This window comes from Poecile atricapillus, chromosome 1, assembly GCF_030490865.1.
Source record: "Poecile atricapillus isolate bPoeAtr1 chromosome 1, bPoeAtr1.hap1, whole genome shotgun sequence".
Classification (NCBI taxonomy): Eukaryota; Metazoa; Chordata; class Aves; order Passeriformes; family Paridae; genus Poecile; species Poecile atricapillus.
In genome coordinates this window covers 95854497-95864388 of record NC_081249.1, presented here as the reverse complement: position 1 = coordinate 95864388, position 9892 = coordinate 95854497, and the positions used below count along the sequence as shown (strand labels likewise).

Genomic DNA, 9892 nt, shown 5'->3' with positions numbered 1-9892 from the left:
AAAACAAGTACTTCTAACTGTTCTCCAAAGTGCAAGAGAATAATAAAGCTCCATTTCCAAACTTTGTCTGATCTCTGAATCATGGAATCACAGAATCAATAAGGTTGGAAAAGACCTCCAAGGTCATTGAATCCAACCTATGACCAAACCCCATGTCAATTAGACCCTGACACTGTCATGTCCAGTCTTTCCTAAAACACCTCCAGGGACAGGGACTCCACCGCTTCCCTTGGCATTATATATGTATGCATATATATAAATGTGTATTTTTATGTTTGTGTATATATATAACATTATCATAAATAAATGCATTTAAAAGACAGAGGCTGGAAGCTCCTACAGTCTTAAAAACACGAACCTTGATTGAATTGCTCCAAATCTGCATTAGTGCAAGCAGGATGAGAAACATGCATTAATCTATTATAACTACAGTTCTGCTGGCATGACTCTGCTCATTGTTCAGAGGGGAATCACAGGACACTGTTAATCACAGCCATGTCCATCAAGAAAATTTGCTGCAATTGTGTTTGTATTAAGTCATTCACAATAAAACAGTAGCACAAGCAGCTACTGCCTAGGAAAAAAGATAACTGTTTACACATTGTAACACCAGGGTATGGGGGAAGATTACATTGTTGGTGGAACACTGTGGGACACATTTTTAAAGCCTAGTATTGAGATAGTGAACTGAAAAGCCCAATATGTATCCCAGACCTGTGTAGCGGTAATACCACTCTGGGTCTGTGAGCCTGGCTAGGGAAGTAACAGAGGTGTCAGCAAGTCCCAAGACATGCTATGTGATTTAGCTATTTTTGAATCAATAATATATATCCACTAATCAATAATATTGCAATATGTTCTAAACTGGCTGCTTTTAATTGTTTTCCTCAAACTACATACAGAACAAAATATTGTAACTTAGTGTAAAATACTTGCAGCTTAACATCTTCCCTCTTACCTAGTGAGTATTTGAAACAAAATGGTAATAACCAGACCAGCCATGGACAATCCAACACCAATATAAGAAATAGAGTCCAAAGGCTTTGTATATTTATATTTTATCTGAAATGCCCAGAAAACCAATTGTATCAGTTAGATGAGATGAGAAGAGATAAATTTCTTTTTAAAGTTTCTGGATACACATAGAAACAAGAGTGTTTTAGTAAAGTTATGATTGTTGCTATCCACTGCCAGAATTTTTAGATTCCACAGAATTATTCTGGACCATAAAATTAGAGAAGCTTGTGAAAAACACCAAAAAGAGATTTAACAATACCAATCAAATATTCATCAAAATAGCAGATTAAATAATTCATAATAAAATGCAAGGTGACACAGACTTCACAAAGCAGCTTTTAACTTTTCATACTGGTGAGCATTCTGAATTTTGACTTCTTGGTCTAAGGTAAGATATCACAAATAATTAGAAATTGAAACCAGTCTATGTTTGCATTGTGACAATAAAGCAGCAAGTAAATGTAAATGTATTCAATGAAACAGAAAATGCTGTTGCATTTGCATAAACAGATGGGAATCTTATTTAGAATATAGTCACTTTGTGCAAAAAGGGCATGCATAACATAAAGGGAAATACAGAAACAAGTAAACAGTACAAATATGGAAATGGTGTTCTGTGAAGACAGTAAAAAAGAACTCTGAAATGCTGGCATGCTGAAGTTAGTGACCACAGATATGTGAATTTATCCAGGGTGTGTTTTGTTTAGAGAGGCTGAAATAAATACTGAATGAATAACAAACATCAGAAACAGGCAGTCGTTCCTAAATAGTCTTGTCAGTAAAATAGGGTAATGTATAAAACTTTATGGTTGAAAGCTTAATATTTACAGAGCAAGTGCTTTTACAAACATATAAGCAGGGAGAGTAGTTAATGCTAAATCCTCTGAGTTACTTACCCAGCACAAGGCAGTGCCACAGCATTTTAAACTTCCTTTATGTGCCTTTCTCAGTCAAGATTGCCAATGAAATTACCAATTCCTGTGAATTATTCAGATGATTAGGATTCAGTCTTCCACTGACTAAGCATTAAACAACTGCCAGCTGAATTATGTGGAAGCCAAACAACAGCTTTCAGTTTTTGGTAGTGCTGTTGCTGCTGACCAGAGCTGAATCCAGGCTGGATGAGGAAGCAAACAATGGAGTGAACCCTCCCTTCCCTCCTGCAGCACAGTGGTGCCCATGCACTCACACATCAAATGACATGCAGTCATTTTCAAACATACTTCTGCAGGGTACAGCAGCTAGAACTGCTTTTAATGACCAACAAGCAGCTTGGAGTACAAATAAGAAGTGAACACAGCCATTCACGGTATTAGATATTTCAGTAAAATGTTTTAATAAAAATAGGAGTAAAGAATTTTGTTTCAGTAATTTCCTTAGAAATGACACATTTCCTGGATCACTTAGCTGTATGGTTCCATGATGATGATTACTGATCTGTCATATGTATGTGTTTGAGCTTAAAAACTTTGTTAAATATTGTAAGAAGAAGACAACTACTGTTTTCTGGAGAAACCATGCCAAATGCAAATACATATTGACTAAAAATTCAGGGTGTTTGATACTCACACTACAGCATTGTCTGCAAGAAAGCAGTAACATCTGGAATCAGTCCCTGGTGGAGGAAATCAAAGCACACAATGGTTTTATCTGGTTTTACCTGGAAGTAGGAGTTAAAAGATAGCAATGAAATGAAAAATGAAACATTCCCCACACTGGGCTATGCCAGTCATGTTGACTTTTTCTTGTTTCCCAAAATTTTGGTAGTCTTCTGGAGAGAAAGACTGTCCTCCATAGACCTGGTTTTTTCATTCTTAATATAGTACTAATACACCCTAGGACAAATCCACTCTGATATTCCTGTAACATTTAATGGAATACACTTGCTCACAAATGTCCTGGTTTAGCAGCACTGATTCAGCCATATCAGCTGTTACATAAGAAGTTGAAGAACGTTTTTTATGCCACTTGATCTAAACACCCTTCACTTATGTCACCTATACATCCCAAAAACTCTGTCAATTGCTTATTGCCAAAAATCAAAGCAAAAATAAAAGCCCAGCTCCTCTCAGCTGGAGTCTCTCTCCCTAAGTCCTGAGGAGTGTGGTAGATCCAGGCAGCCTCTGGATCGAGCTGGCACTGGGGTTCCTTACCCTGGGACTGAAGGCTATTTCAGCACTACTCACTACTCCACCACCAATGTTGCCAGAGATGACTCGTTTTTGTCTCCATCAGTGGAGACTCCGATAAACCCCAGACTGGAAGAATTTGTTGTTCTGGTACAGGACAAATCCAGCTCTGCCACTGTCTGATGAACCTTTGCAAGGCAAAGAGAAAAGTAGGTATAGGTAGCAGATATAAGAGAAACTGGTGCTTTTGGGGAAGCCTGCACTATGCTCGTGCACACATTCAGCATTTACAGATTTTTGTTTAGATTTTTTTTTAGAATATATATAAGTAGTTGAGAACACCTGCTCTTTCCATGAATGTCAAGAGATATCTTCAATTTTTGCTGAGGTGGAGTGTGAAAATAATTATTGCCCTCTGCTTAATATAATTTCTGGGGGAAAATACTGGTAAATGAGGAAAATAATATCCTAAATCCTAATATATGCACACAGTTCAAATGGACAGACTTTTAATAACTCTAAATAAGAAATAGTCACACCAGAGATATTTACTGTTAGTGCAAAGTCAGAAGACAAGAGACTGCCTGGCTTTTTGCCTTCAGATCCCACTTATTTGACTGCTTTTTTTTTGCAGATTTCTACCAAATTGGAGTTCATCTATGTGATTTAAATCACTCAATTGTAGCTTAAGTGAGGAAGCAAAATCCTGGATTATATAGTATACTTTGTTATTGATGTTATGCTTTTGACTTGAGATCAAGAGAGATTGATTTGATCTCTCTGCTCTGATCATCAGGTGAGACTATTGTAACTATATATCTACAAAATATCACAAATGTGCACTTAATATTAAAGAAATCTGTTGGGACTCTTTTAAGGCAAACTGTGCATTCGATATCTATGTGTATTGAGGGGAGTGTTATGTTACGTCATTATGATAAAGGTTTTAATTACATGTTCACACTGTTTTTCCACAGTACTGTTGTCTGAAACAGTGAACAGAAATGTCAGTGGCCAGTTAAAGAGTTATCCATTGAGTTTTATTGTCAGTGCTAGGTATGTGAGGTTACTTGGTTTATCTCTTCACATCTTTTTCTAGCCCTGGTGAGAGGATTGAATTATTCATTTCCCTGTGGACTTGTATTTGAATGATGTTCACCACTATGATGTCTAAGTACTCTCTCGTTTCGCTGAGAGACTGAGGACAAGTCTGCTGGTTTCAGGTGCCTGGTGTGAAACTCTTGTGATGTCAGGGAAATGCATACTTGAAGCTCAGCTATCCCACACCCACCAGCTTGTGAAGCAATTGAAGCAGAAGAACTATAATTTATTTTTATTTTTTATTTTCTCCTGGTCAATACCAATTTATTCTCCAAGCACTGCAGAGTGTAAGTAATGGACCTCTGGAAAAATCCCAAGTGAGTAATCCAATTTGCTTGTGTTCAGATGTGGATGTCCTGGCTGACACCTGACAGTAGTAGTAATTTTAGTTGAAATGTTTAATATCTTCAGATTTCAGGCAAAGTATGTACTTGGTCTTGATCTCGATGTTTGTAGAGTTATGGTCAAGGAGTCAACACACCCTCGATTTTAGAAAACAAAACATCTGAAAAGGTCCCAAGCACCAAAAGCATTCTGGCCATTAAATGTATGTTTGCATTCTTCTATAAATAAGATTATCCAGCTCATTTGACATTTGCATTTCTTGTACCAGCCATCAGCATGCATAAAAACCAGCTAAGAGTTTTTTTCCCCAAAGGAGATTTTCAGTGAATATTCATTAAAAATTTTCCCAGCTGCAATTTTCAAAAGAAGAAAGGACTTACTTAAAATGTTGAACAGTGTCTGAACTTCAGTACTGAGGTCACCAATAAGCCCAGGAACATTTTCCTGTATTTCTAGTTTTGTTGGCTGATATTTTGCCAGCGCTGTATCTGTGACAATTACAAGTGTATGAGTTAGGATTTATGGTTCATACTGCTGTTCATTCTGTCTAAGTAAATCCAACAACACACAGGATTTACTTCTCTGTGCCAAAACCAGAATCACAGAGTAGCTTAATTTCAGTGGAGCAGACTGGATTGCAGCATTGGGCTGTGAGATGTTACCAGTCAAAGATAATACCTCCATTGCTTTCATAAGGCTGCATCAAAATAATGACTGGGATAAAATTTACCATTATTTGTCATTATACAGCTACAGGTTCAGTTTCTGAGCTTCCTCTCTGATTGGTTCTCCAGTGGGAAGTGCTCCTCATTTCCTACCCCCATCTTTTCTCTAAAGCAGAAGAATCCAGCAATGTTCATATCCATATAAATTGGAAATTACACCAATAATTGGAGCTGAATGCCAAAAATATTTTGACTTGTTCATGAACTGCTTTCATCCTGAAACAGAAGGGAAAATGCTGTTGACTACATCTAAAGAAAATGGCAAAAGCTAAAGTTACCTGGTTGTGGCATTGACAAGATTATTGGAGATAAATCCTGTTTTGCTGGCATCCAAGAGCTGACTCACTGTAGCCATTACTGCCACAGATGCCTGAGACAAGCAGAAGAAAAGGGTAATATTCAAATGCAATTGAATAAATCACCCCATGTGCTACACACTGAATGGGCAAAGTAGGAACACTTAACCAGCATTGCTTGAAAGTACACAACAGAGTAAAAAAGGAAGCCATTCAAGAGAGCACAAACTTTGTGCCAATGGGTTCATAATGCCACACTTTTATTAAATTAGTAAAAACTAAATTATTAACTTAAACATTAAATGATGTTCACATTAAAATTTCAGGTACACATCTAAACAGCTGATAAATTTACACTCAGGTCTGAGAACAGACCCAACAGTGATGCCACAAGTAGCATGCTTGAGGACAGTTAAATAACTCTGCTAAATGACAAAATTTATGCACTTGTTTGTAGTGTTATATACAGTTAAGAGAAAGAACAGTGTCTTTTCTGCTGGTGGAGTCTTATTACAAGTCTTATTTTAGTCCTAATAAGACTCACCTGAAAGTCTTCTGAAACATTTGGCTTTCTCATAATCTGCACTGTGTTGATTGCAGCAGCAATGATGTTCTGTCTGGTCAGTCAGAGCTGAGGATTTGAGTGTTACTTGCAATAATTGAAACCTTCCTGGAGCTCACAGTTTCAGCCTCTGAGGAAAATGTCATTCAACAGAAACAAAAAGAGAAAAGGAAAAGGAGTCACCACTTCATACCATTCTCACACAAAATAAAAATATATAAGTAATAAAATAAAAATATACAAATAATTTGCTGTCTAAAATGTTTATGTTAATGTCAGGTGTGTGGAACTGCCTCAGAAGACTGCTCGTGTTTGAACAGTGTTAAGGGGAAAAACATTCTCTTATCTAACTGGAATTTCCCATATTGCCACTTGACTCTGTGGGCACTCATCCTAAAACTGCACACCTTGAAAAACAGCCTGGGCCCATTGTTCTCCACACCCTGCCATGAAGCAGCAGCAGGACCTCTCCTTTGTCTTGAGGTCACTGAGTTCTGAGTCTGTAAACTTGTGTGCACCTTTCATTGTTCCTTAAATAACCACAACAGGATTTTTTGAAAGGCCATCAAAGGAACTTGAGAAATGTTCTCTGGAACAATCATGCCTCTCAACACAGGGCTTATAACCTGCACTGACGACATTATCCTCACTTCAGTACATTATACGGAGTGTCAGCTTGGAATAAATGTATAAAGAAAAAAAAATTTTAAAAGAAAAAAATATATTCTGCGGCTGGAGGTACAAATAAGAGTTGCTATAAGCACTGGTTAGATCCAATTTGAGTTAGCTAGCTCCAAATGAATACAGATTAAATGTCTGTAGCATCTTAAAAGTCTAAACACAAAACAAAGTTGAGGCATCTAGCTACAGATTCATAGGATATATGAAGGTTTATCTAGATAACAATAAGAGAAGAAAGTCTGCCAGTCATCAGGTCAAGTGATCTGTTTCTTAATCCTGTCAATGAATAACTTGATTGAATTGCTTCAATAACTGAATTGTTGTCAAATTATTTATGTTGGGAAGCTACCAAAATCAAGATTAATTCTATCATGCAGCTTTGAAGTGTTGATAACGCTTGGAACATGGTAGGCAAGAAAAGTGATTGTGTTGCATAGGGAGGAAGGAAATTTGCATTCATAATTAGTGGAGATGATATCATTTGACTTGAAAACATCTGCATATGCATGATGGACCAACATTCTTGCTTCTGACTTCTAGCATGACCTTGGATCCCAAGTAAATATTTCTATTTAAAAGTAATCAAATCCTTTTAAACCTGGGCTCTGGATCACTAACATGAGCACCTCCTGCTCCCATTCCCCAGCACCCCAAGCAGCCCTCAGCTCACTAGATGGCAGCCCGACATCACAGCTCCCAACAAACCCACACATTACTGACGGCAGCAGAAAAACCATGTGCCACACCCTACTGGCACTAGAAATAACTACCTGAAATATTATATATATTACCTTGAACCACTTAGTGAAGGTTATGTACTGGAAAAATGTAATACTGAGCGCAAGGGTTTCTCAGGAAAGGATCCAAGCAGGTGAAGCATTGGGTTGAAGGTACAGTAGTCAAACAAAAGTGCACAAGGAAAGGACTTCTCTTATTTAACAGGACTCTACCTGGTGTATTTTCCTTCTTTTGCCTTCTTTTTTTTTTCTTTTTTTTTTTTTTTTTTAATTGGGACTAGTGATAAGGAAATGAAACACAGAAGCAGCAGAAGGGAAGCAGTCTCTATAATATGGTTTGTCATGTTCAGTGCTCCATGTTATGGACATACATGGAGGTTATAGATTTTATGGATTTTATATATGGCATTCAATCAAGAGATCTGGATTCTTGATGGACAGAAATGTTGACAGAATGGAAAGGCTTCACTCTTAATCCTTCTGAACATGTTGGTGTCAGTATCACCCTCATGCCAGTCTCCTCCAGATCCCTTTGACATTCTCACTGATTTGGTACCCTGGGTCAGCATCACCTCCACTCCGAGGCATTTGCTGTGAACTAGGAACCTGCCTGAGGAAATTGCAGCCCAGTTAAATATGAAATGTGATGCTGTGTTCAAGCAAACTCCAGCAGAATGAAATGATCACTGTTGAAAATTCAGGCCATCTGCAAAGCAGACACATGCCAAGAATGCTACTGGAAAAGGTTTTGGTAATTTATTTTGCATTCTTTTGCAAAGTTTTGAGAAACATGAGATATATTTCCTGCCCAAATTTTCTATTCCCACTCCCCATTTTTTTTTCCCCCAAGACATTGCAGAGTCTCAGAAACTGTTTAAGTAATACTTTAAGATTACCTGTGATGCTGAAGAGTCCAGATTTTCATTGGAATTCAGAATTTGGGGAGTCTTTAAAGTAGAATTTTTCCTTTCTCTGGAACACATGAGAATTTCTACTGGAGCATTACCTGTAACTTTGCAAGAGCAGAAAGATATGCATTTAGTATAGAAGTTCTCACACATTCACATGACCTCACTGGGAGTTAACACTGTTCTGTGGGTGTGACATCCTATCCAGTGTCTTTTCTGTTTGCTTGTAAAATTTTGTCTTTCAGTGTTACAAGCGACCATCAATTATTTAACTATTTGTTGTTCTTTTTAGGACATGTGATTTACATTCACGGACACAGTCCTGTCAGAGGGGCTGACATTCTTTATGTCAAAGTCAGACAAGCTTTAGTTATGTTAGAGCTGCAGAAAAACATCTTTCAATTGGGAGGCACTGGCATCAGCTCTGAGCTGTCAGAAAGTCTTTACCAGGTCCTGAAAAACACAGTTTATATGTCATGAAAGAAATGCAAAGGACATGTGGACATGTCCTCTACATGGTTTCTGAGGGCTGAGTCATGGAACCACAGTTGATGGAAAGCATCCTGAATCCTAATGCTGAACAGTAGGATATAAACTGATTGTTTTTTTATTAAAAGGTTGTTCAGAACCTTGACTCTCCTCACAGCCCCAGACAGGCACAGATGCATCTCAGTATGTGTGCTTGAAACTCTGCATTTGGGGTAGAAGGCTTTGCAGAAAAGTTTGTGTTCCTGCTGCCTGAGCTACAGAGTTCTGGCTTCAAGCACAGACCTCTCATCTGGTCTAATAATCTGACATCTTTCACAAACCTTACATTTACTTTTGGGAAATGGGAGCAAAAGGAAACACATACAATTCACAGTATCAGGTGCACATTCCTTTGTGGAGGGGTCATATTTACCCACTATCATCTGTTCAAAAGTAAGGTATTTATATTGCTTTCAGAAATGTTCACATTTGCAGGTGGCAAAACTAAGCTTGTACTTCCCAGTGGTGCTTCACCAGGACCAGAGAGGGCAGGGTAAAAGTGTCCATCAACCTGTCTCCCTCCACATAACACAGCTGCTCTTCCACCTTGTTTGCAGAGAACCACACACTGTTGGCTCATGTTGAACTTGGCATCTGCTGTCATTCCCAGGTAGTTTCCAGCTGGCCTGCTCCTCAGCCAGCAAGTTCCTGCTCTGTACCAATGTCCCTGGCACAGAGATCAGCACTTATTCCTGTTGGACACTGTGAGGTTTCTGTTGGAATGATCTTCAGGTTTCTCAAGTTCTTCTGCATGAAAGCTCTGCCATTAACTGTGTTAGCAATGCCTCTGCCCCTCTCCACATTCACTATTGTGAATAGCATTCACAACAAGCATTCTTGCTGAGAGAACCTGCTGTGTCATG

General features: G+C 38.2%; 1 protein-coding gene across 1 annotated transcript; it reads right to left on the bottom strand.

The window, feature by feature from the left end:
• Positions 1-2600: 2600 nt before the first annotated feature.
• LOC131580175 (uncharacterized) lies at positions 2601-9633 on the bottom strand. The gene is given in 7 exon segments (XM_058841084.1): positions 2601-2677; positions 4973-5080; positions 5171-5289; positions 5596-5687; positions 6158-6240; positions 6243-6305; positions 9486-9633. Coding segments are annotated over 7 exon segments (627 nt in total). The 3' UTR covers positions 2601-2663.
• Positions 9634-9892: the final 259 nt, after the last annotated feature.